Genomic DNA, 27,219 nt, shown 5'->3' with positions numbered 1-27,219 from the left:
TAACTAAGATGCTGAGGCCCCAAAACGTGTGAACTCTCCGAGCAATCTTGCAGCACATCCTGGGGATAAAGGTATTTGAGCTCTAGTCTCAATAAAGAAAACTTCCGGCTCTGATAAAATTGTCAAACACACATACAAACACACAAATTGCAAGAAAGAAACATGCTTAGGCACCAAAAAAAAAAAAAAAATCACATCAAAAAACATTCTTTCAGCAAATAAAAGAAACACAAAACCTGCAGATCTGTGGGACAATTAAGTCATCAGAGCCCTATCAGGTTGGTGACTGTTGCGTACCAACTCTCAGAAGACTGGGCAAGTCATTGCGTACCAACTCTCAGAAGACTGGGCAAGCCCTGGTGCCTCACAACGGGAACACAATCAAACGGTGAATAAAGAAAAATAAATAAGTGAAGGGTTAGAGGGAGAGAAAAATCAAAGTTTCATTGTTATAATTACACAGCACAGTGATAAGGGTAATTTTTCTTAAATCAGAAAATAAATTCTAGGTTCAAGTTCCCTGAAGGATATAAAATATTAGAGGATTTTTTATGGTTGTAATCACAAACTCATTTCTCCAGCCACTACTGGCCGTGTCTAATTAGTGCAAAGTATGTTAATGATACAGCGGCACAGCCCAGAGACGTCTTCAGTTGCAATATTAATTGCATTTAGGGAGAGAAGCATGAATTGTGCTTATACAAGCTAATTAGTATGGGTTTGCTAATTAATACTGGAAAGTCAAACTGCCTTTGTCTTGTCAACTGCAATTAGCTGAAGATGTTTAAATTTCTTTTCTATTTTTTTGTTGTGTTCTTCCAGTGGTAAACTCACTTTAGCTGACGAGCAATGAAGCCACTCTGGGGTACTCAATGCAGTTACTTCAGCAGGTCCATCTCATGGTCCCTCAGCAGGACCTTGTGTCCTGGCCCAGACCCGTGTCCCCTACAGCCAGCACCACCCTACGTCTCCTTTTGTCCCCGTGGACACAATTCCCCAAACCAAGGGTCTTCCCAAGGACACAGAATGTGCAGCTCCTGCCTTATTGAGGCCACGATCCTATCAGAGTTATCCCCCAAGTATTTTACTTTTAAATATTGCTCTGTAAAGAATGAATTATTTACCAGGGCATCTAAGATGCTCCCCATGGCGTGTAAGAAACCTCATCACACTCATCAGTGAGATCCAATCAGCGAGTTCACCAGCTCCAGAGCACAGGGCTTCATTCCCAGAGCTCTGGGGAGGGTGGCAAAGCCATTAGCACCCTTCAGGGTAGCAGCAGAGATGTCACCTCTACGGAGGTTTATCCCAGAAGCAGCCCAAAGACCCATCAGACGGTACGATAGCGCCTGGCAGGTGTTTATTCCATCTCACTCAGGGCCATAAACCAGTTTGCAGAATGGCTGATGAAAAGCAATATCCACATCTGTCAGCACCTGGAGCAGAACGAGTCCTTCTGCACCCCCAGCTGTGGAGCCTGAACATCAAACTAACAAGCATTGGATCATGGGTGGGAAAAAAAAAAAAAAAAAAGGTAGAGGGATGAAAAGGAAGGTGAGATGCCAGGAATCCAACCCAGCAAACAACTGCTAAAGCATCAGTTTTAAAGGAGTCTGAAAATAAGGCCATCCAGGTGAGACACTGAGCTGGGGAGGGGGGAGAAAAAAGCACATAAAGATTTTGTTGGATGTAGGGAGGAGAGTGGGGCTGATGGTGCAAGTGCTGGAGCCCTCAGGAGCCCCATCCAAAGAAGACAGACCGCTGCCACCCTAAACATTAGAGAAGAGATGAAGTGACACACCTGCCCCTACCAGGGAGATTTCACCTGGGGATGCAGGAGAACCACCCACCACCAGTGAAAAATAGGAACTATAGTGTCAAGTTTCTTCTCAAAAACAAAACCGAGGGAAAACAAGCTCCTTCCTCTGTTTGAAGCCATCTTCTTATATTTGCTGAACAAAATTAAAAATGCTGAATAAAGCCCACACCCCACAATCTGCAATCCATCGTCTGAAGCCCTCCAGGACCCAGCCTATTCGGCTGAGATTGATGTAGGATTTACTGGAACATCACAAGACCTGCAGTTTTCCACTGAGTAACCCTTGGGAATAGGCACTGAGCACTGACTGCTGCTTTGTCCTCTGCTGATGGATGATGCACACCACCAATTAATGCTTCAACGCTGGAAGTTCCAGTTTCCCCAGCTCTTTGGTACCCTGTTTTAGTACAGCAAACTTCTGAAGGCAAACAAATAACTCAAACCCCAGGCTTAATGAGCCAAAAAGAACAACTTTGAAATGTTTAAAAAAACCCACATATCAGAACATTTAAAACATAACAGCAAATTTATCCTCTGATACATCCAGTGAGCACAATGCAAAATTGATTGTATAGAATTTAAAACTATAACAAGGCAGCGTGTAATAAGATCAGATGGTAAATAGGATTAATTCAGTTTTCTTTGGAAATATCAGTTCTGGCCTCTGTCACCAGAGAAAGCGGCTGAGCATACAAAAGTGTTTGCCCACAATGTTAAGACCACCCCAGAACTGGAATCAATTAACATTCTCATTATAGAAAATCTGCTGCTGAAACAGCAAGGAGCACAAATTTAAAAGAAAAAAAGAAACTAGCAGATGTGTGGCAACCTAGTAATGGCAGAACAAGGGCTCGCCAGCTCTGCCCTTCAGTGCCCTGAAGAAGCAGAAGTCCAAGATGACCAATGTTGGCACCGTGGTTTATGGTTTGGGTTTCAGAGCAGAGGACTGTTTAGCACCTACTTACCAGCCAGTGATGCATGCCCATCTTTTTCATTAGGAATAAAATTAATACAGTGTAAAACACATCTGCAGAATGAGCGTTGACATCTTGAGTGCTGCTCAGGTCTTTCTCATGACTAGAAAAGGTGTCAGGAATCCCACAACTCATCCATTAGCAAAGACACTACTTCATGAAACAGCTTAATGCTGACACCTCATTTATTCCCGAGTAGGAAGAACTGTATACAATAGTCATAAACTGCACATAAACCTCCCTCCTGCCTGGTTTTGTGGCCTCTATTATTCTTGGTTCTTGAGGGAACTGCCAATAAAACAGACAAACCCAGCAGAAAATTAACAGATATTATAAAAAACTAGTTTGTGTTAATTCTGCCACATCTCATCTGCTTGTCCTTTGCACACTCGAGACTGAATCAAAGGCCCCCAAAGAAAGGAGTTAATTCAGTATGAAATAAAGTGCTTGCTTCTGATCTAGAACTGCTAACAAAGAGAAAGCAAATTGCCAAAAAAAAAAAAAAAGGGAAGAAAGACCACTAGATCTCATCCAACGTTTGTTCCAGGTGAGCACGGAGACAGAGGGTGCCAAGACGAGCAGCCGTGATACAAACTTTTACAGCACTTATTTGCTATTCATTTCTGAATGTTTGGAACCGATCCACTGTTTAAATGAACTAAGCTTTGCATATGCTACTGCTCTGTAAAACAATTTTAAAAACCCCAAAAGCTGAACACTTACCATCTCTGCTCTTTGCTTATGATTTCCCACTTCTTCCAGAACTTGAGCCAGCTGAGCCTTTAAGACAAAAAAAAAAAAAAAATAGAGAATGAAGTCTGGAATGTATTTGTTGAGGTTGAATAATATGTTCCTCCCTCCCAACCAAAAAGCCACCAAGGGCAAAATGATTTTCACAGCGTTGCAAAGGAATTATGAGCATTTGGTCTTGCTATGTCCTATGAGCACCACATTCCAGGAGACAATGCTGTCCCAAAGAGCCTACACACACGAGAATGAAGGGGTTTCTCACAGAGAGAAAATCCACTGGATTTGCTATCCCAAATTTCAGTCCCATGGAAGAGTCAGAGAACTCTCCGTTTCTTTGCAAGTTGCATAAGGAGGGGTCTAAAACCCACCCAATTCTTCCACACTTAACTTTAAAGGAAGAAGAGGTTTGCTCCAGTGCTCCCAGAAAGGTGTGTTTGGGGGTGAAGAAAACTTCACGGAAAACCTTCTGGGGCACAGGGTTAGTTTTGGAAGCCTTCAAAACTGTTGTGGTAGAATCCAGAGCAAATCCTCTCCGGAACATTACCCTACTGAGTTTCTGTGAGAAAAGGTCCCAAATGCAATGTTCTTTCTTTTTGAAGAGGAAATTTGAAATTTAAAGAATCTCAAGCCAAAGTGGAAATACCTTGTTATCGCTGTGTAATTTGGGGAGAAATGGGAATCTGACTCAGAGGATCTGTCACAGTTTTGCTTATGAAAAAACTGTTAAATGAAATGGGTATTTTGGAGATAAGAGAAGCCACGCTTCTTGAGTGCTATTACTTCCCACATCTTTTATTTCCCAACACTTTGCTAGCCTGCAATCAGCCTTTCCTTGGTTAGCAGAAAGCCCGAAAAATAGTCACAACTGATGACAGAGAAGCTAATTTAAACAATGTAAACAAACAAGACAAGCACTAAAAAAGCCAAACCCAAACAACCTCAACTTTCCTACAAACCAATTCCTGTAATTTCAAGCTGATATTCATTAAAACCCTCCAGAGTCCCTCTAACAATCTCTCGCCACACATGAAATGGGTCTTTTGAGTACTACGTCCAACCCGAAGACAAATAGCAAGCAGTTTATTACAATGAAAAGGAAAACATTAAGCTTTGAAGGGTAACAGCAGTGAAATGCAAACAAAGAAATTACAGTCTTAGGGTTCAGCACAGCAGAAGTTCTATTTTGCAGACAAACAACCAAACAGTTCAAGACTTCCCCGGCCCCAGAGCTCAGCGGAAACCGAAAAAGTTACAGATTCTTGCTGTGCGGGGCCTGGGATGATGTGACATTATTTAAGGAACAGACACTCAAATAAGATGAAAAGGGTTTTAATACAAGCCTGGGACCTGGCACAGGGAAATGAAACACGTTCATTAAACACCGCGGGAGATGCCAGTCCCCACCAAACCCGGAGTGCATGTACAAGCAAGTGAGAAGAAAAAATGAAATTATCACCAAGTTTGATGCTGAACCATCAGGAAACTATAAATTGCAGACATCTGGGAAAGACTTTTTTTTCCCCACTACTATTGAATCAGGTAGAATTACACCAGCAGGCTGGAGCCAGAAAAGAGTCCCACGGAGAAGAATTAGAAAACATCCCCCTCAGAGATGTTATTTATGAGAGACACCAGCAAAGCCTTTGAAAAACACCCCAAGACTGAAAATTTTTGATCCCCGCCCCAACTTCTCTGTATATTTTATAGCCTTCATCTATATGAAGATGTATATGATATTTGAATGAGAAATTCTTGCCTTGATCCCCGCCCCAACTTCTCTGTATATTTAATAGCCTTCATCTATATGAAGATGATGATGTTTGGATAAGAAATTCTTGCTTACACTAAACTAGATGTATACAGCCATTAAGAATTACATCTTTGCTATACAGAAGCCACCACTCCTGAATTTGAGGGTCGTTTCTCTGTTCAGGCTCCTGTTAGTACAGACTTGTACAGGAACCACGGAGTAATTCCAACTGGAAGAGACCAGCTCAGTCCCTGCTCAGAGCAGTGTCATCGACATCAGGATGCTCAGAGGTCTTGGCCAGCTGGGTCTTGACAATCTCCAAGGAGGCGAACTCTACAACCTCTCCGAGCAACCTGTGCCAAGCTTTGGCCACTTTCACAGTGGAAATATTTTCCTTTACAGTATCAAGACAACAGCAGTTAAGGAACTTGTTGCACTAGACAGTATAAAAGCATTTTAACGTACAAGACCTTGATAAAATTAAGGAAAAAAAAAAAAAAAGATAGACAAGGCATATCTTATTTCAGGAAAAAGCTGCAAAAAATGTTTAGACGGGAGAGAAATAATACAAAGGGATGGGAGAAATAAGAAATACAAGCAGGAATTATTCCATAATTTACCTTATATATAAGCTGTCTTGGGGAAAATAACCAAATCCAAACCTCTCAAGCTGCTATGCAAGGGACCTAGAGGCAAACCTGGGCAGCAAGTCCAGCACCGCAGCGTGATAACGGCAGATCAATACAATTTGGAGAAGCAATCAGATAAGAATTAAATCACAAAGCAAGTTTTCTTCATTGCATTTATTTCTAGGCAGTTCATCTCAAAGGGACGGAGTAGCTAACGAGTGGGAAATCAGAGAACAGCAACTAAACTTACTAGACTGCTGGAAGAAATGATTTATGAAGATTAAAAGATTTTTAAACGTATGGTTTGACTACAAACTCTCACAGAAGAGCAAAAGGGACATATTTAATGCATTCAGAGCTGTTACTGTGATACAGATGGAAACAAAGAGGCTTTTCCAGCCTGGCTGATCCTGTCCGAAGTGATTCCCACCTGGAGCTGGGACCCTCTGGCCTGTCCCCATGGCTGCAGGAGGGCCCCAGGCAGAGCCCAAATCCTCCCCAGGGTCCCTCCTGCCTGCTCTCGCCTGGCTGTGAAACAGATGATCCAAATGCTTTATCACATCCAGTTTGTAAACATTAGCCCTACCCCAGACTTTTTATTAGCTTAAATCAAATATTGAACCTAGCTCAGCTGTTAGAGGACAGCTGCTTGCGAAGTGATTCACTGCCATATTCCTCCTAGGCCACAAGAAAATACAACCTAATCACCAGCAGCGTGACAGATGCACACATTTTTAATTATGAAGAAGAAATTAGGCTCTGAACTTGTCCCCACACCTCACTTAATCAGAGAGCTCGGGAGGAGCTGCCACCACAGCCATGGAAGGACGGAGCTGCCGAGGGCCCAGGGCCGGCGCTGAGGCCTTGCACCAGCCCCACGTCAGGCATGAACCAGGAAAGACCTGATGGAAAGAGTGTTCTTCCTTGGAATTTATCAAGCTCTGGCTACATGCAGCCAACAAAAGGATGAACATGACCCTGAACCACTTTGGTGGCTGGAAAGGAGATGGCGTGCCCCAGGTCTTGGTCCCTGCAGACACGGGAGGGCTCTCTGCAGCCGATGTTGGAGCAGTTGCCAGTCCCACCTCAGAGTTTTGCACTGGGAAAAGCAATATCCTAGAATCATAGAATGGTTCGTATTGGAAAGGGCCTTAAAGACCATCCAGTGCCACCCCCTGCCCTGGGCAGGGACACCTCCCACCACACCAGGTTGCTCCAAGCCCCCTCCAACCTGGCCTTGAACCCCTCCAGGGATGGGGCAGCCACAGCTTCTCTGGGCAACCTGGGCCAGGCTCTCACCACCCTCACACCAAAGAATTTCTTCCTAATATCTCATCTCAATCTCCCCTCTTTCAGTTTAAAACCCTTACCTTCATTCTATCACTCCATTCCCTGATCAAGAGTCCATCTCCATGTACCTACGTCCTACCTATAGGTAGCTCAGCTTTGTTTTTCAGGCTGATTGCTCACATTCACCTCGGTACCTCAGGAATCTCTCAATGGCATAGATTCGTGTGTTGAATTTTCAGACTACGCATAAAAGTTAACTTAAAGCTCCAAGGAAATTCTCATTACTTAATACACATGTTAAATTCCCATGGATCACTGAGCTCGAGCATTAAGAAATGTGATAAGCAAACAGATATTAAGAATCAGATACACAAATGCATGTAAAGTCCAATTTGCCCACCGAAGGCAGCACAACCGGGTAAAAGAAAATCAAGTAGCAAAGCAGGAAATAAAAAAAAAATAAAAATCCTCTCAAGTATTCAGTCAATTACTTTAAGCCTCCGAAAAAAAGGGTTTGTCAATTCAAAACATTCATCTTACATGACAACACAGTCTAATCTACTGTCAATGCTCCTGTCATCCTCAAAGCGAGTGGCAGGAGAGGAGAGATAACCCGTGCTCCGGCCTCGCCGGGATCCAGCAGCTCAGGGCTGAAAGAGGAGAAGGAACGGTTTCCAAGGAGAGGAGCCGATTTGGCTCCTAAGGAGACATCTCTGAATTGTTTAGCTCGCTTCCCTGCGTCAATAATCCGTCTCCTATACCTTCCAAAAGTCAGCCTTCGCTGGCGATGCTGGAGGAGGCTGTCAAGGGAGGGTTTGAGGAAGGGAACCCCAGCAATCTGGTGGCTGCAGTGCAGGTGTTATCACGGAGGGCAGCCCCAGCCCCACGTTCTCCCCCGGGGACTCAACGAGAGCCCTGACTGATGGGCAAAGGGCTCAAATGTGAGACTCACTTGTAGGAAAAAATTAGCTACTCGATCTCTAATGAACAGTCTTTCTCTATACAACAATACCCTCCGCTCTACAAGCAATTAGCAAATCGAAGTGCTCTCTTTGTGGACCTGCATTAATTTACTCCTCGACGTTGAACATTAAATAGCTGGTAGGTACGGCACAGCACAGCAGAAGCAACAGCCAGAGCCATAAAATTAAAGCTTGCTTCAAAGAGTTAGGGAAGCAAAATTATGCGTGCTGCATACTGGGAATAAATCAAAACAACCTTCATTTGGAAACATCATTTTAGTCTCATGCTTTCATCAAAAAACATGATTATCTTAACAGTCACATTAATACAACGTAGGTACTTTACAAGGCAGGGAAACAAGCAGCACATTCACTACCTCAAATTAAAAAGCCTCGTTTTTATTCTTCCACATCAGGGTGAAACAGCTGGGGATATACCCAGGGGTATGGGAATATACCCTATTGCAATGTTGTTCTTTCCCAGCCATAAACCCCATGGGGGGGTCCCCAGAAGGTCCCTTGTTGGACGGGCAGCAGCCGGGGAGGGGAGGAAGAGGAGGAGGCAGAGGGAAACACAGCCACAAAACACAGCATCTCTGCAGTGAACCCTCAGCAGTATTTTAGATGCAACAGTTGTATGCAAATTCAAGTCGAGTGTGATGATTGGCAACTTTAGGTATAATGTTAATTAATAGCTATTTCAAATTAATTAACTTCTAAGATAAATTCTTGCCTCTCTTCCTCGAGAAAGTTAACACACAATTTAAATTTACAAGGAGATATCGGCTTCCAATCACAGAAACGTGCAATCTGACAGGTTCCAACATGCCAAAGCATTTGGGTTTCCTTCTGCTGGCTGCCCCCCAGTCCCCGGGTCATTTCCCAGTAACTTATTTATCCAATCACTTACAAAAGAAGATATAAGATTAAGCTCCTCAGCTCAAGCTAGATGGCCTTAGCGTGTGGCTAAAGTGTGATATGACCTACAACACAGTCCGAGGCAGCATATCTTATCTGATGCCAAAAGCTGGGGAAGAAGGAAAAATATAAAAGCAAACATCGCCTCTTTCTATCAGATTCAGGAGATAGAAGGAAAATACAATGCATCAAAGCTGCAGCTGAAATAAAGAAGGAAACCCCAAAACATGATTGTGCTCCCAGGACAATTCCGATAAGGACTAACACGATTGAATCATAAATTTAAAAACATATAGCTCTATGCACCACGCCGATGAGTTACATGGAACAATAGAGAAATACCACGAGAACGCTTTGAAAGGAACCTTGCAATCCCTAATTCTCTCACAAAGATATTGTTCTAAGATTCCAGTTCGTAGTTAAAACAGGAGGAAAACTTTGATTTCACAGGCAGCAGCAAGAGCTCCCTTACGGGGGTGGCGCAGACCGAGTCGGGAGTCACTCAGCCCCTCGCAGTCAGACCAGGCTTTATTTGCATGATGTGATCCTGCATGTTAAAATATTGTGAGAGCTGAAATGAAATTTTCATTAGTGTTCAATCTGAAATCTCACCCGTGGGATTCAGCTTCCCACAGCTAATGCACGCGTTTGCCTGTTTATCCTTTAAAGTTATATATCCATTTTAGCCAATACCTCCCACCTTCAATCCATTAGCGCCATCACCGCGCACGGGGAGCGGCTGGGTAGAGTTTCAGCATCTCTGAAGTGCACTACAAAATTACACTGGGTTAAATGGTCATTTCTAATTTCAAATATTTTCATGCTTTGTAGATGAAATTACTGATCTCTCACCAAATTGCATCAGCTGAGATCACAATCAAGAAGGCAGTTTAGTATCAGCCATTGGTAAATAATTTCCTTGCTGCTTTACAGATTCAATTTTGCTCTTCTCAAGAAAACTCTCCTGGTTATAAAATCAAATACACATCCTTTATAGAGTGGGAAATAACAGCTACAAATAAATTCTGGTGTTGCCTGAAAAGCATCAAAATCACCTCCACAGCCAGGAGCTGGACTGGGAGTGGTGGGAGGGGCTCGGGCTGATGCAAAGGTGAAGGGGAAAACTCCCCAACAACTTCTGACTATTTCAGAAATTTATATACAGAGAAGTGACACTGTCTCCGACTTACAGAAAAGCAGCAATAGGCAAAACAGAGACTGTTACTTACTGACAGAATTTATACCTTGTGGATAGACTCAGTGTCTCCTGACAATGCTGTGTCTCAGGCCACAGCTTATGTGGTTTTTCCACGTAATTCAGTCCCTTTTTAATTTTACCCCAAGCAAGGACACACAAGACAGGAAACCAGGATGCCTGTAAGCACCATGTCCCCGCGCCTCCAGGGACTCCTGGGCATCACAGCAACGTGCAGCTCCCGGGGAGGGAGTCTTCTGCTCTGTGCAGAGAAGCAAAGTGGGGTTTTGACCAAAAAAAAAGAAAGCAAGAGCTGCCACTTCTTCTTCCAGAACCGGTTTTCTCCTGGCTGGGATGTGCAGCAGGGGAATGCCGCCCCCAAGTGAGAGACACACAGCAGCAGGTTATCAAACAGGGGGATGAATAAAGCAAAGGCTCTCGGGTGCTAAACAACAACAAAAAAATAAAATACTGCAAATGGAAACATTGCTGAAGTCATAATTACTGAAGATACAGGAAAAAACACCTGCAGGACACAAGATCTGTCAACACACTATCAAGATGTACTGGACAGAGAGATAATAATCAAACCTTTCTCTTGCTCCTAAGTCTCAAGGGCGGACCAATCTCTCTCTTCTCTTCTAAGTGACGTCAAGAATTCTCAGCAGTAAGCTTGTTATAATGAAATCACCCCAAATTCTCCCTGGTTATGCTACGAGGAAGGGGGGTAAGCGGCCACTGAGGAACAACAGATGCAAGGAAGAAAGGATTTCAAGCAGAAATTGCCCACATCCTTATTCCTGGCCAATCACTTGACCTACCTTAGAACAAGCTGCCCAGTTCTGCAGCAGCTTTGGCTTTTGTTCCCATTCTGTGTAATGAGGCAAAGTCCTGAACTCTAAAACTCCTTTTTCCCCCCCTCCCTTATTCGAAGATAACACTTGCTCTGCAAAACCATCCAAAAAAATCTTTGACCAAAGCTAATCTCTGAGCACAAGGTGCCATTATTGACACAAAAGGCACCGGATGGGCCATGCCACTCGGGCGGTAAAAGGATTAAGCACCACATTAAGTGCAGAACTGGAGCACCTCCACCTTCCGAGGTGGCGGTAACTGAATTCCCTGCTCCTCACAGCAAAGGTGACCTTCACGACAGCAATCAAATGTAAAACTTGGGAGAAAGATTCTGAACTTCTCAAAATCTATTCCATCAAGACCGTTGGCATAATCTCCCAGGCAGATGCTGTCAGGGAAGGAACAGGGTACCAAAGCAAATTGGGAGATGGAAAAAAGCAGAGCATTTCATTCAGGAAAGGATGGGACAGCCCTGTGCCGGGCTGAAACACCGACAGAGAAAGCAGGGAGGTAGGAAAGTAAGGGGCTCAGGTGTTACCAGATTTTTCACTTGACAAAAAAGCATCAGATTTGCAAAAATACCGGGCTGAAACACCGACAGAGAAAGCAGGTAGGTAGGAAAGCAAGGGGCTCAGGTGTTACCAGATCTTTCACGTGACAAAAAAGCATCAGATTTGCAAAAAACCATCTCAAAACAAGAGCAAGCATTTGTTGTTTTACTGTAGGAGCTGCAGCCAAGGCTGAGGCAAGATGGAGGGGCCACAGCTGAGCAACTCCTCTCTCCTCCTGTTTTCCCTTGATGTTTTCGTTCAACACCTTGCTGAGACAGAGCACAGAGACCAAAAGATTAGCACGACTCTGCTGGGAATAATCCGCTTTTGCCACAGGTCTCCTTCCCTCCATCCTAATCAAACGGTGCCGCAGCCCCTGGGGAGAGAATACATTTGCCAAACAACAACAACAAAGTGAGTTTGCAGCTGCTTCCTCAAAAGCAAAGGGCAGCTCGAGGATGAAACTCTGCCCAGCCCAGTGTTGCGAGGGTTACACACTCGGCCAGGACACATCTCCTGGACACACTGCTGGATGCTGATGGACTCTCCAAGAGTCATTCCCCATCCCTGGAACATCCATCAGAGCAGCCCCTGCCACTAATATTCTCTTTGTGGGCTCCGAAATATCCCTACCTCAGAAAAGCAGCAGAGGGTGAGGTCGTAAAGGGGAGTCCCTTCTCTTTTGCTGCTCCCCCGGCAAAATTTTAACCCAAATAACCTGGCACAAAATCTGTCTGTTGAGGAATGACCACCAATCTCTTGCCAGGACTAAAACAGATTATTAAAATATTACCGCAACTGCAAAAAAAACCTTAGGAGAGTATCAGCTCATTCTGCAAAAAGGGAAAGGAATACAAATGGTTTGGAGAGATTCTCTCACAGCAAAGAGAATTCATGTTACTGTGCTGTCATCGAATCTCTAAAGCCGAAACCAAGGGATACCAGCACCGGATTCAGAAATGAATGTAGCACCTCTGGGAATTTGGTTATTAATCACTATTTAAGTGATCTGAAATCTGGTTCTATAAGTGATTCCAGGATCCCGTGAGCAGGATGCTTTCACCAGACTGTATTAACCCCTCCTGAACTGGGAAGCAGTGGTACAAGCAGAAGCCACAGTAGGTAATGGGAAAGGAATCCCTCGCTATCAGATGTTCATTGGGGAAGGAGAGGAGCAAATGTTTGTGCATTTGATTAACTTTCTGGCAAAATTTTAACACCAGCAATTTAAAAAAAATTTTTTTGTCTCCTTTAGATTATTAGCAGAATGAGCTCAGGCTCCAAAACCCCAAAATCAAACATTAGCACTCATCAAACCCAGAAAAAGGGAATCTCAAAAACTCAAAAAGGGAAGTGATGGCAACGTGACACCCAGCAACTCTACCAAAATGTGGACTTTTCTGCCACTCCTTCCTATCTTTTTTTCACATTTTTTCTAGTACCACCTCCCTGGATCTAGGTTCTCCCCCTGGCAATCGCCTCCGAGTAGGTTTGATAGCTTGAGGGAAAGAAATGGCATTTAGTTGATGAAGTCTCTGAGTTAGCCAACAAAAACGTTCACTCTTATCCATTCATCAGAAAAAAAAAAAAATGGTGGAATTACATCTCTACCTAAAAAAACCCTTCTAATTTCAGCCCGATGAGTCAGCACTGCTGCATCTCATCACTAAGAATGATTCATTGTCATTGCACTTCTCAAAGTCAAGAATAAGGGTATTCACCCCAATTCACTGTCATCTCATACCTGCTCCGGAGCCAGACACTGTGTTTGCATACAGTACTCTTATAATGATTTATGTGAGTGTGTCACTTTTAATTTAAAGGTATAAAGAGCTATCGTCAGGCTACCAACCATAAAGCATCGTTTTCCTTTCAGCAGGCTGACAGCTGAATACCTGGAAAATACTCTTGCTTGGAAAAAAGGAGAGATCTTGTCGTGGTTTAGTCTCCACACCCCTGAGGGTGGGAATGCTTCTGAAGGCACGAGTAGACAGCCAGGATCTTTGGAGAGAAACACTAATACTTGGTTATGAGTTAAAAGAAGCGTTTCTGGGGAGTAAGAATCTGAATAGAAATTCAAACAAAAGCAGGATGGATGGAAAACCTCTGCCCCGAGTGGGGCAATGGTGGGGAAGAGGGACTTGTGCATGGATTAGACCCCAGCCAGAAGATCTGTAGCTGAATGAAAAAGAACAGTGGAAGCTACAGCATCACAGCTGTAGTTTTCTTTCTATAAAATTCTCCTAATATCACAGTTGCTTTGATGAACCTTTCCAACTATTAAAACAAGGGGACTGAACAACTCACACTGGCCTTGGTCCCCCTGCGTACTCAACGGCAGACCCTTCCCTCTACACCGCCCATGGCTGTTTGGCAGCTGGTGATGTGTGGTGACACTTCAGAGAAGATGTCTTTACCGATGTGTGTGCTGTGAGCCCTGTCCCTACCTGTATGTCACCACTGTCCCCACACACACACTCCCAACAGGAGCCCTTGGCACAACTCCCAAGGCAAGTGGTGCGAGCCAGCCGGCAAACACCATCGGGCAAGTGAAGATCCATGTTTAAATCAAACTTTTTTTTTCCCCTTCTGGGTTAATTTTAATCTAGTTTGGTTTCTTGTCCTGGTTCTCTGTAGGGCTGCACAGGTTGTGCTAGCTCAAATAAAGGTCACGGAGGGATTTAAGCCAGCGCTACCCTTGGCTTGCGAAATTACATCGAACGTATTTTTGGCATCCAGCAGAACAGTGGGTAAAAGTGCCTAAGCCTCAGAGGGTTTCCAACAAATTTCAAACACTCTCGGAAGTTGCTAGGTAACAACATTCACCTCCCGGACAAGATTGTGCAATGTTTGCTCTGACAAAGCAAATGCTTGTATTGCCCTTGCTTCTGCCCCGGGAACGCGTTTCCTGAGGTCTCCTCTGCTGCCAGAGCAATTCCAGTCTCCAGTCTGGGTGTGGAGTTGGATTTTGCTCAATAAGGCAAACATTACCTTTTAAACGTAGCTGTTATAATTAGCAGAAGCTCATTGCTCAATTCCCCTTCCAGACAGGGATTCCCAAATATCACGGTGTGCTCGGCACAGAGGAGCTGCCCCGCGAGCGACCATGGAGGGTCCAGAGCAAGGAACTGAGTCCTGTCATGGGAGGTGAGATGAGAAAAGAAGCAGGATAATTGTCCTCCTTCATCCTGCACCTTCATTGTCTGCTATTATCTGTACAGCACCCTGAACAAGCCAAGTTCAGCAGAGAGACTCCCCTCTTCCACCCAGAAGATGTATCCACACCTGAGGGCAAGGCAGGAACGTCATCCCTGGTCCCTGGGTCAGCCCCAGGTGACTCTACCTCATCCTGCTTGTCCTGTGGGGTGTCAGGGCAGTGGGAGGGGAGGAGCACTACTATTACTCCAGGAGCAGTAAGGGGGGGAACAAAAAAGGGGAAAAAAACCCCAAAAGAGTACAACTACTGGCTGCTAAAACCATTTTTCGGAGACTCTGGCAGAAACCCAGTTTAAAACAGTATTTGTTTTCAAAATCTGTTTTGGAAAAGCCAAAACAACCTTAGTCTTTACTAATATGTGGCATTAAAGAAAAAAAAAAATTGCAAAGTATCTTTTCCCAACGCACACCTACCCACATCAAAGAGCTAAACTTCTAAATCTCCTTATCTCTTCCTCTCCTCTCTTTTTGGGGGAGGGGGAGGAACAGCCATCTGTCGGTCTGGTTTTGGTAAATTTGGCTGAAACCACGACAAGCTCCTACCCTGGAAGGAGAAAACTGGCACTCACAATTCCAGGGATGGCATAAATCAGTGGTTTCCAGCCTCCCTGCAGACAAGCTTCACTTCCAAACCCCTGGCAACGTTCCACACCTCAGCACGTCCCACGGAGCCAGCAGAAGTCCAGCTGGGTCTATTAATGTAGGTCTCATGCAACATCTCACCTGTGATGCCCTTGTGGCTCCCCCCCAGCTCCCACCTCACCCTTTGGGACGTGCCTGAGTAAAGTTCCTGCTCCTCCCCAACGCCCTGGAGAGGATCAGCATCGACCCTGCTCCTCAAAAGGAGAAACCAAAGCACAAAGATCGTGTGTCCTTTGCAACGCCACAGAGGCAGCTGCAATTTCCAATTAAAATATTGCACCTCGTCCTCTCTTTGGAGTTTTCTACTCCAGACAGAATAGGATTTAGAGCCAGAATTTGCCTTAAGTTGTAGGGGAACAAAAAAAAAAGGGGGGTTAATAGTATCTCTATCCAAAGACAGCCCTTAAATTGAAAAAGTGAAAAATCCTCTAAGATAACAAGTAGAAGCAAGAAAAACATTGTGTAAAACCCATTTTTATCACCCTCAAACAAAATCACACACCCCTGCGCACCATGGTCATGCTCCTCTAACTTCCTTGAAGAGAAGCAAAACTCCTCTACTTTTATTTGAGAATGTATTCAAAATAAACAAATCCCAATGGAATCTAAGCAAGCTGTAGAGGCTCCAGCTAAAATCATAAAAAAGCAAACAAACTAAAAAGATCCTCTCTTGGCACACTCCTGAAAGAAGGATTCACCAGGTTCCTAATTGACTGCCACCGTAGCCTCAACGTATAATCTATAAATAGGAGACAAATGCAAAGGAAGCACTTGAAGGAAACAGCAAGATATCTTTTTCTCTTTTCTCTTGCTATCGCTAACTCGTTTGTTGGGAGGGAGATGGCTAACGAGGTAGAAGAAACGTGGTAAAAATGGAAAGATGGGGTGTGGGAAGGAGGGATAAAAAGATATGAAGATATTCAAAGGTATGAAGTTGATGGGGAGGGACTCTCAATCAGGGAGGGGAGCCATAGGAGGAGGGGTAAGAGTTTTAAACTGAAAGAGGGGAGATTGAGATGAGATCTCGGGAAGAAATTCCTTCCTGTGAGGGTGGTGAGAGCCTGGCCCAGGTTGCCCAGAGAAGCTGTGGCTGCCCCATCCCTGGAGGGGTTCAAGGCCAGGTTGGAGGGGGCTTGGAGCAACCTGGTCTGGTGGGAGGTGTCCCTGCCCAGGGCAGGGGGTGGCACTGGGTGATCTTTAAAGTCCCTTCCAACCCGAACTATTCTATGATTCTAAGTACACAAATTTTTGCCTCTAGTTTTCCAGAAGACTGAAGGAGAAGTGATGGGAGAAAACATAGATATCTCAGAGCTTCAGCAAGTAACCAAAGGAGGTATTTCAGCTGTGAAGACACTGGGAAAACAAGCTTGTGACTTAAAACTGTTCCAACCCAAACTATTCTATGATTCTAAGTACACAAATGTTTGCCTCTAGTTTTCCAGAGGACTGAAGGAGGAGTGATGGGAGAACACAGATATCTCAGAGCTTCAGCGAGCAACCGAAGGAGGTATTTCAACTGTGAAGACACCAGGAAAACATGCTCGTGACTTAACACTAAGAATGCCCTGAAGAACCCCACATACCACAACTTGAAGAAGGCTTTTATGTTACCACAAAAAGTCTCATCTGAAAACTCACACTCCTGTGAGCCATCTTGGACTAATTTCTAGTCTTTCCCATGTATCAGATTCAACATACTATTAAGTGCAGTCACTGAAGAAAAGCACTGGAAGGGCTCACGCAGGCGTCTTGTGGTGAGAGTCATCCAAAGTAGGAGTGGATTCAAAACTATTGAAGTTAAGCAGCCATCCACATTGTAAGAGAAGTGAAAATATTCTTGTCTACAAACACCAGAGCTGGGGGAGTCTGAGTCATTCCCAGAGAGGATCTAGTTTCTGGAAAGCGTTTGCCGGAAAATTTCTAATAAATTCCATTTTGTAACATTGAATGACCATTTCTCAAAGTAACTGGAATTTTTATTTCATAGATCTTGTTGAAACCTGCCTGCTCACTCTCCTCCTCTCTCCCACAGCTGGTCTGACTGCCCACATCATCTCCCATCTCCAGCTTCCTGGCCTTCATCAACACAGCCAACTTAATTATCCTTTTTAATTACTCCTCTGAATCCTCTCCTCCTTCTCTCATGCCTGAAGGAGGCTCTCACAGAATCTAAGGAGCAGAAAACCTTCTGATTTCTCTTCCCAAGGAGTTTGATTAGCTTTAAGGTCCTTCACTACTTCTGTAAAGTCCTTTTGTGCAACCTCGTGGTAGATCTTGTCCAAAGCCCATGGAATTTGCCAGCGAGCAGCCCAGGATCTTCTCAGAGCCTTCTCGTCTGGGGGATGGAATCTTATCCCATGCCAGCACTGCAGATTTACAGCTTTCTCAAAGTTAAATTATTTCCCCCTGTAGGGTAGAGGAAAAGGCTATCAAAACAGTCTGCAATCCAAACTTTCAAACTCCATCATTTAATATCTTCCCTTACTCAAAAAAGGGTTTGGAACGATTATGCATGGGCCAAAAAACCCTAACAGCAGTGACAGGAACAGAAGAAGTAAACAAACCATCCTTGCACAGCACAGGCCTGATATGTATTCTGTGTCTGCCAGTTTAATTTTCATTGTAAAACTTGCAGGAGAGCTACCGCGAGGGCAAAGTGCTGGATTAATCAATCTGGGCCCGGAGTCCTTTGTTTATCCATAAAATAGAAGAGCAGAAGGAACAGAAGTGTGGATTTCCTTACGTTGCCCCAGCAGCGTTTCTCAATTTGGGGCTGAAAGGATGAACTCCAGAGGGAGCGCCGCAATTTTCTCTTCGGCATGGTCGGCTCGTTCCTTTTCCTGGGCCCTTCTGCTGGGGCTGCCAACAAAGATGCCAGATGGGATGGTATTTTTGAGATGTGAGTGTTTATCTGCTCCGAGCAAAGCAAACAGCAGTGATGTCAGGAAAGCAATCCAGGAGCTCACAATCGCTCCTTGCTGGGGCTGACGAGGCAAAAGGGTGAAAGAGCCTGATGGTCCCATTAGAAACCTTTGAGTTTTCCCCCACCTGAAAACCCATCTAGCAAAGCTGTGCTGCAGAAACACAAAAGGTGTCCCTTTGGCAAGGGAAGGAAGGAAGGAAGAGGGAACACATGCCAAGACAATCTCGGTGATGAGCTCCCACCACAGAGGCAGGAGATGTGTTGAAGGGCTCCTCCCTGGCACAGCCTGGGAGGGATGGGCTGGGAGATCTGTTTCCGAGGTGTCACCATGGGCCCCACACAGGATGGGGTCACACACAGAGAGCAAACGCTGCAGGCAAAATTCAATCCAGCAGCAGAGACAGGGTAAGGCAACACGGAGCATCACAGACAGCAGCTCCCAGATGCTCATGAAGACTCGAGATCTTCTCCCTCTCTCAATCCCCTTTGCCGTTCAGAAACAAGAGCTTTACCCAAAGAGCAAGTGGAGTGCAACAGAAACTAATATCCACAATAATTACAGTAACGTGCAAAGCATTGATGGGCTGTAGAAATCAGATACGACAAACTGGCCTAAATAAAAAGGTGCTCGTTATCCTGAGAGGAAATGCCACTTCTGAACAATAAGGTCACGCTGCACCGCCAAGATAAATGTCGTTTCTCTAGATAGCTGTGACTGTCTCACCTACTGTCTTCATAAACTTGCATAAACAGCGAAGCAAAAACATCCTGTAGAATGAGCCGGGGATGGTATGTCATAGGCAGGAGCATAAAGTATGAAAAAAGACTGGCTCCATCCTCCTGACACCCACCTTTAAGCATTTATAGATGTCGATCAGATGCCCCCTCAGTCTTCTCTAGGCTAAAAAGACCCAAGTCCCTCAGCCTCTCCTTGATATTTGGTAGTAATAATAAATAAAAACCCCTCAATGACACTTTCAAGCTTGGGTATATCAAGCTGAGGGACTTGGGTCTTTTTAGTCTTGAGAAGAGAAGGCTTAGGGGAGATCTAATTAATGTGAAGAGTCGGCATGGTCGGCTCGTTCCTTTTCCTGGGCCCTTCTGCTGGGGCTGCCAACAAAGATGCCAGATGGGATGGTATTTTTGAGATGTGAGTGTTTATCTGCTCCGAGCAAAGCAAACAGCAGTGATGTCAGGAAAGCAATCCAGGAGCTCACAATCGCTCCTTGCTGGGGCTGACGAGGCAAAAGGGTGAAAGAGCCTGATGGTCCCATTAGAAACCTTTGAGTTTTCCCCCACCTGAAAACCCATCTAGCAAAGCTGTGCTGCAGAAACACAAAAGGTGTCCCTTTGGCAAGGGAAGGAAGGAAGGAAGAGGGAACACATGCCAAGACAATCTCGGTGATGAGCTCCCACCACAGAGGCAGGAGATGTGTTGAAGGGCTCCTCCCTGGCACAGCCTGGGAGGGATGGGCTGGGAGATCTGTTTCTGAGGTGTCACCATGGGCCCCACACAGGATGGGGTCACACACAGAGAGCAAACGCTGCAGGCAAAATTAAATCCAGCAGCAGAGACAGGGTAAGGCAACACGGAGCATCACAGACAGCAGCTCCCAGATGCTCATGAAGACTCGAGATCTTCTCCCTCTCTCAATCCCCTTTGCCGTTCAGAAACAAGAGCTTTACCCAAAGAGCAAGTGGAGTGCAACAGAAACTAATATCCACAATAATTACAGTAACGTGCAAAGCATTGATGGGCTGTAGAAATCAGATACGACAAACTGGCCTAAATAAAAAGGTGCTCGTTATCCTGAGAGGAAATGCCACTTCTGAACAATAAGGTCACGCTGCACCGCCAAGATAAATGTCGTTTCTCTAGATAGCTGTGACTGTCTCACCTACTGTCTTCATAAACTTGCATAAACAGCGAAGCAAAAACATCCTGTAGAATGAGCCGGGGATGGTATGTCATAGGCAGGAGCATAAAGTATGAAAAAAGACTGGCTCCATCCTCCTGACACCCACCTTTAAGCATTTATAGGTGTTGATCAGATGCCCCCTCAGCCTTCTCTAGGCTAAAAAGACCCAAGTCCCTCAGCCTCTCCTTGATATTTGGTAGTAATAATAAATAAAAACCCCTCACTGACACTTTCAAGCTTGGGTATATCAAGCTGAGGGACTTGGGTCTTTTTAGTCTTGAGAAGAGAAGGCTTAGGGGAGATCTAATTAATGTGAAGAGATACTTAAAGAGTGGGTGTCAGGAGGATGGGGACTGTCTTTTCTCAGTGGTGCCCAGTGACAGGACAAGAGGAAATGGGCACCAACTTGAGTATAAGAAGTTCCACCTAAACATGAGGAGGAACTTCTTTCCTGTGAGGGTGACAGAGCCCTGGAAGAGGCTGCCCAGAGAGATGGTGACATCTCCATCTCTGGAGACATTCAAAACCCACCTGGACACGTTCCTGTGCAACCTGCTCTAGGTAGACCCACTCTGGTGAGGGGGTTGGACTAGATGATCTCCAGAGGTCCCTTCCAACCCCATATGATTCTATGATTCTATATTTGGTATCATGTATGCTGAAAGAATTTTAGACCAATCATGGTTTTTGCAGTGTTGTGAAGACCCACAGGAATGACACACACCTGCCCAGGACGCTCTGCCCTCACCACAGCCCCCGGGCAGCCTCTGCCCAGCGCAACGAGCAACATGACTTTAAATACATACCATCCATATTGCTAACTGCTGCTCTCTTTCCAACAGCTCCACGTGCTGCCAGAATGCAGCTGGGACACAATTAAGCACACTCTGATGATCCTCAAGCAAACGGTGGCAGCAGAGCCCCAGGTACCCCCAGCCCTGGTCCTTCAAGCACTCTGCAACTGAGGGGTCTGGTCCCTTCACACCCACATCCACGGCAGAGAAATAACCAGGGGACATGGTGTAGCCATTGCTTGAATGTCCCCACCTCGAGAGAGATGGGTTTGTCCCCACCGTGGCACAGACACCACCCCGAGCCGTCCCCAAGACCCTTCTTCATAGGCAAGGTCACAGAACACTTCAGAAACCAGCAACCCCGTGTGGCGAGGTGGGACGAGATCCACACAGGTCAGAGGAGCACACGTTTTATCTGAATATTTGAGAAAGCAGGTCAGGGAGCTGATATATCCTGAAGCTGCATTTTCCACTAATGAAATGACCTCTTATAAAAAGGGAATAAACCAGATGATTAGGAAGCGAAGAACACTGCATCTGTGAACTCTCAATGAAATTAGAGAAGTCAGACTATAATTGCCAGAAGTAGTGTTGGTAACAACCAGCTTAGCAACAATACGTGCCACACACACTAAAAACCATTGGTTTGTAGTCTCTTTACCATTAAGGCCAGTTCCCAACTGTGTTGCACAACCCTGACTTGGAAAAAAAAAATAAAAATCATCATTTGTGGGCTCTCAAGAGACACTCCCATGAATTAATACCAATACAGACATCCACCATTTCTCTGTGTACATAAATAATGTACAATGACAGACTTTACACAAAGAAGCCTCAAAAATCTCTCCCATTATGCAAGATATTCTACTTAAAATAATCTCTACAAACTAATTACTCTGTTCACGTTCACAGCTACTGGATATACCACTGGGGCTTTTTACATCAATAATACAGTGTAACATACCATCTCCCAAGCTTCTTCTTGACTTCCTTTAAAAATCAAAAATATTTAGGTTTAGCAACTCTTCCAAGGAAGTCAGGTTTCCGAAGAAAAATGAGCTGTTTTTATAGTTTTCCAAAAAAAAAGTGAAGGTGATGTTACAAGAACTCGTGTTGGCGGGTCTGACGTGCGGAACACAGGGAAGAGAACACAGAAAAGATACAAATCAATGCTTGGACCCAGAAATCAGTTCCGTTTTTAACGTGGTCTTGAATACAACTGAAGTTTGAGTGTGTATCTGTCAAAGCGAAGCTCACTATTGCCATTATGGCCATTTAAACAAATTGAAAACATAAATCAGATCAATCTGTCAAATCGATGTGCCACACGTTTCCCTTCTCTATTAGTGTCACCCCCGCTGGATTCATGGCACCGCCTGCTTTATTAAACTGCATCCATTACATGCAAGAGAAAAACCTCACCACTTGCATTAACAGGGAGACTGTGCCTTTCTCCCACACTTAAGCCCTCCAGTTTGTTTTGCTGAAAAGCTTTTAGCACAATCAAAGCCCATTTGACATTAACACTGATTAAAGCAAATAGATAAATTGCAAAGCCTCTGAGGAAGAAGAATTGTTCCTTACAATTTACCTGGACCACCCCCGAGCAGAGGAGATCTATATCAACAGCTTAGTTTTTCTTCACAGCTTGGTAAAAATCGCTATCAGCTGGCTCTTTCACTTACTCTCTTCCCAGCTTTTTCCAAAATATTAGTAGGCTGGTCACATTTAAGTAAAAAAAGAGAAAAACAAAGTGAGAACTCCAGCCACCTTCCTTTAAATTCTGTTCAAGTTATGACTTGCAACGGTGCCGTGCTCTTAATTCAGGAGCTTCACATGAAACCAAAGTGGGGAAATGAAGCTGCTGCAGCCTACGGACAACCCAGTCCTTCAGGGGAGACGGGGGAGAGAACACAACACAGAGCTATGGAGAAGTACCAGGGGTGAATAATTACGTGTGTTCTGAAATAAAACAATTGCAATCATTCAGGCACCATCCAACTAACCGTGCTCAGGCACTAGGCTGAACCAGGCTTTTAGACTAATTAGCTCCCTGAAGTAAACGGCTCTTCTACTATTGGTAATTAAGGCCAAAATATAAAAAAAAAGAATCAATGGGCTTCAAAAAGAAAACCAAGACAGCGACTGCTATTGTTCTGAATTGCCACAATAACCAAAGTATTAAGTGTATTAAAGTGGATCTTCCAATTCTTGCAAACTGCAGAGTCCAGGATCCACAGGAGCGTGGGAACAAGCTTCTGTTGATGTTGTTTTCTCCAAGCACTTCTTATGTTTATATATTATAACCCTTTGGTAACAAGATTTCAATAAAGCTCTGCTCTGTAGCTGGAGCCCACAGAAATACAGTGAGCAGAAAGGATTTGAACCGTGTAACAAGCCTGCATGGAGGCCCTGCAAGATTCCCCGTGTAACAAGCCTGCATGGAGGCCCTGCAGGAAATCTTTGGAATCTTGACAGCGTGGTTTTAAATAGAAAAAAATAATCATTGAAAATATTAATCCCTCTTTCTTACAGGAGACCATCATCATGAATTAAAAGATGACATGAAAACACTTACAAAATACATACTTTATATCTTGAATTATGCAGAGACTATGTAATTATTCTGAAATGAAGCACTACAAATCACAGAATTCAAATCCAATCATTATAAAAATCAACAAATCTCAACAAGTTGCGAACATCTCTTACTACGCCCCGACAAGCACTGCTTAATGCCATTAATACAACTGGAGTTAGGGAATAGCTAAAATTTCTGCAGCATTTTCCATATCTAACATTATCCCCACGTGCAATCTTACGTTTTACTTTTTTCACAAGACATTTCATAGACTCATAGAATGGTCTGGGTTGGAAGGGACCTTAAAGACCACCCAGTGCCACCCCCTGCCCTGGGCAGGGACACCTCCCACCAGACCAGGTTGCTCCAAGCCCCCTCCAACCTGCCCTTGAACCCCTCCAGGGATGGGGCAGCCACAGCTTCTCTGGCCAACCTGGGCCAGGCTCTCACCACCCTCACACCAAACAAGTTCTTCCTGAGATCTAATCAACAGGATCCCATCAACTCACAGCTGAGACCAATGGGAGGTAAAATCACCACGCTTTTCAGCTTGGAAAAAGATTCAAAGAGGTTAAACCTCTGAATTAAACGCAAAATGCGGTTTGTCTTATTTATTCAATATTTCTCTAACATTGCAAAGCAAAGCAAATCTGTAGTTGTGTAAAGGGGCACTGGGAGGTGATGGAAGCACTGGAGGAACCTGCCCTGCTGACTTCCAGCCCTTCCCTCCCCGCTGCCTGGCTCCCAACAGCAAGTGATGGAGACAGACAGAAGACCTAAGAAGACATTTCTACCTTTTCAAGGCCTTCCCATTGAAGAGCCAGCAGCTGCCTGTTCCTAACCCCTTCCCCAAAGGCTTAATTTGCCCGTTTCCTTCTGCTTCTCGCTGCACCACCCGTGTCCCCATCTCAGCCCCTGCTCTCGTGGCCACATGCTCGCAGCAGGAGGTGACACCAGTGGCATTTGCCAGGGTCGGGGCCACTGCTCCCACACCAAACCTGTTCCTGCCTCCTCCTCCACCTAAAGACCTCCAATTGCCAAGCGTGTATCTCCAGACACAGGCACACACTCTCCAGTATAAAGCATTTTCAAGCTCTAAACACTGTACGGAACAGTCTCTCCCCCTCTATTATGGTAAATATGACTCATAACTACACACCAGTTATCTTCTCTTCCCAAAACATCACTAAGAAATAACACAATTTTCAATCTTCTGTAGGACTTTAGACCCAGTTCACCCCTTTCTCCCATCCCCTGTGGCCAGGCACATCTGAAGCCAACCCAAATCCCCTGGGTCAAACCCTGTTTGTGGTGGGTTATTCAGAGCACCACTGGAAGGGGCTACAGGAGGATTTGTTCATAAAAGAGCATTTTTTAGAGGAGCACAGGCTGCAGGGCAGTGTTGTGGCAATCCTGTTGTTTCTGGCATCCATGAATCTCCTCGGGGCTGAAGGGAGACCCTTCAGAGGCCGAGAACAGGCACGTTCCCACATCCCCCCAGCATCCCCCCTGGAGCAGGTTGATGATATTCCCATGGCCTCAGCGATGCTGGGTGCTGTTCCCATGGAGGGAAACCCAACAGGGGAAGCTGCAGGAGCCCATCCTGAACTCTTTGCATCACTAACACAGGTCATCATTTGTATTTATCATTACTAGGGATTTTTAAGTATAGAGAGTCAAGACGCAATCTGATCAGTCAGAGCACTGGGGGCAGAGTGTCACAGACTGCGTCTGTATCACAAGCACGACTTCCAGCAAAAGGTGACAGAAATGACAATGTTTCTCCTTGTTCTTTCTGCACTTGAAGTTCAGAAAATGCTTTTCTGTCCCACGCTCTTCAATATGCAGCCAAGCGCAGCAGAAGGGTCCCCACAGCTGCTCATTCTTCTGCAACTGGTCATTTTTCTGGTGGCTTGTCTATAAAGCAGTTTATCACAGGCTAAAGGTACAGGTACTGTCTTAGTTAATGATTTAATTTACTCTATGCAAGTTGGTGCCCAGACATTCTCACTTCTTAAGAATGATGGAGGCTCAGGGTCCCCAGGAACTGCTGAGTTAAAGCCATTCGTAAACTGTCAGAGCATCCACGCACTAAAAATAGCTGTAAAAATCTACCTGCAGTGACAACAACGCTGGATTGTGCACAGCATCTCCAGTCTCAGGCAGTGCTGTGGACTGCTTCACTTGATCAATCTCTAACTTTCAGGACAGATCCAAAAAGTGGGAAATCTCTTAAAAAAATTAACAGGAATTTGAGTTTTAAAATCTAGTTTGACCAAACAAAGCTTCTCAGATACGCAGAGACGGGCTGTGCTGCAGCATCACCCAGTTTTAAGAGGCCCTTCTCTTCTGTCACCTTTAGCAGATCATTAGGCCCCTCCGTGAGTCGAGTTCCTCATTTATATGAGATTTATTTGCAAGGTGCTGTCCCCAAACGCTGCCACCAGCGAGTGGAAAAAAGGGATGGGAGGAAACTAATGGCTCCCTGACTCAATAAGGTCACTGAGGTCTGAAGGAAGATGAAAAGCATGTAAGAAGAGAGAACCCAAGATAATCCATTTTGCAGGAGGGCCCGAGGACACGCAGCCCGACCTGCTCTCCTTCAGCAAAGAGAAGAAACGCCGAGGACCGCAGCGGTTCTCCAGTCTGCCAAGAGGTGCCAAAGCCTTCAGGTTCAAAATGCTATTTGGACAAGGTGTTTGTTTTGTCAGAAGATGATGTCCAGCCCTGTGACTGCTTCAGCAATCAGTGGTAGCTGATGCATGGAGCACATTAGCATCATCCCCAGGGAGCGCCTGTTTTCTGCCGCCTGAGTCACAGATAAGATGCTACACTGACAGCAGAAGTCCGGGCGAGTGAAACACATGCCATCCTGGAGTGGCAGGAAAGCTCTAGTGACTCGGATTTGCTCCTCATGGACATGCCAAGCGAGCAGAGTAATCTTCTCACTGCTTCTTACAGTTGTCACTGAGGAAAAAAAAAAGAACCAGTGCACAAAGGTGGGATGGCAGCAGAGAAAGCAGGCGGCAGAAATCCCAAAATTAAACCAAACTCTTCTGTACCTCACACAGATGGGAGGAAGTTTCTCTGTAAAGTTCCCGCCATCAGAGAAACCCCTTCTGCTCTGCAAAGAAAGCAATTTACCTTTGAGGGGGAGAGGAAATTCAGCAGAGGAGGGATAAAGCAAGATAAATATAAAGCGTGAATCAAAGAGAGAAAAATACAGAAGGTACAAAAGCGGAAAAGCACTGACGGGGGGAAGCTGGGCGAGAGACAAGGAGGAACTGTGAAGTGCTCAAATAAACATTTTACTGCAGCCGCACGTAAATTTTAAGCACTTGAAAACACCGGGGTGACTGGGAAGTAACTGCTTTTGCAAGGAGCAGATTTGTGACCGAGATCACAGGAATCAGCGATGCCCGATCCTCACCGCCAGCAGATGCGCCGCGGT

At 45.0% G+C, this 27,219-nt stretch overlaps 1 protein-coding gene across 1 annotated transcript in view; it reads right to left on the bottom strand.

The window, feature by feature from the left end:
- Positions 1–27,219, bottom strand: part of MAD1L1 (MAD1 mitotic arrest deficient-like 1 (yeast)) — a 412,943-nt gene that overhangs the window by 188,496 nt on the left and 197,228 nt on the right. The window contains exon 13 of the mRNA XM_014946202.1: positions 3,517–3,573. Coding sequence (XP_014801688.1) covers positions 3,517–3,573 — 57 coding nt within the window. The remainder of the gene's footprint in view (positions 1–3,516; positions 3,574–27,219) is intronic.

This window comes from Calidris pugnax, unplaced genomic scaffold, assembly GCF_001431845.1.
Source record: "Calidris pugnax isolate Ruff unplaced genomic scaffold, ASM143184v1 scaffold123, whole genome shotgun sequence".
NCBI classification, from domain to species: Eukaryota; Metazoa; Chordata; class Aves; order Charadriiformes; family Scolopacidae; genus Calidris; species Calidris pugnax.
Note: the sequence above shows the minus strand (reverse complement) of the source record. Positions and strands in the feature narration are given on the sequence as shown.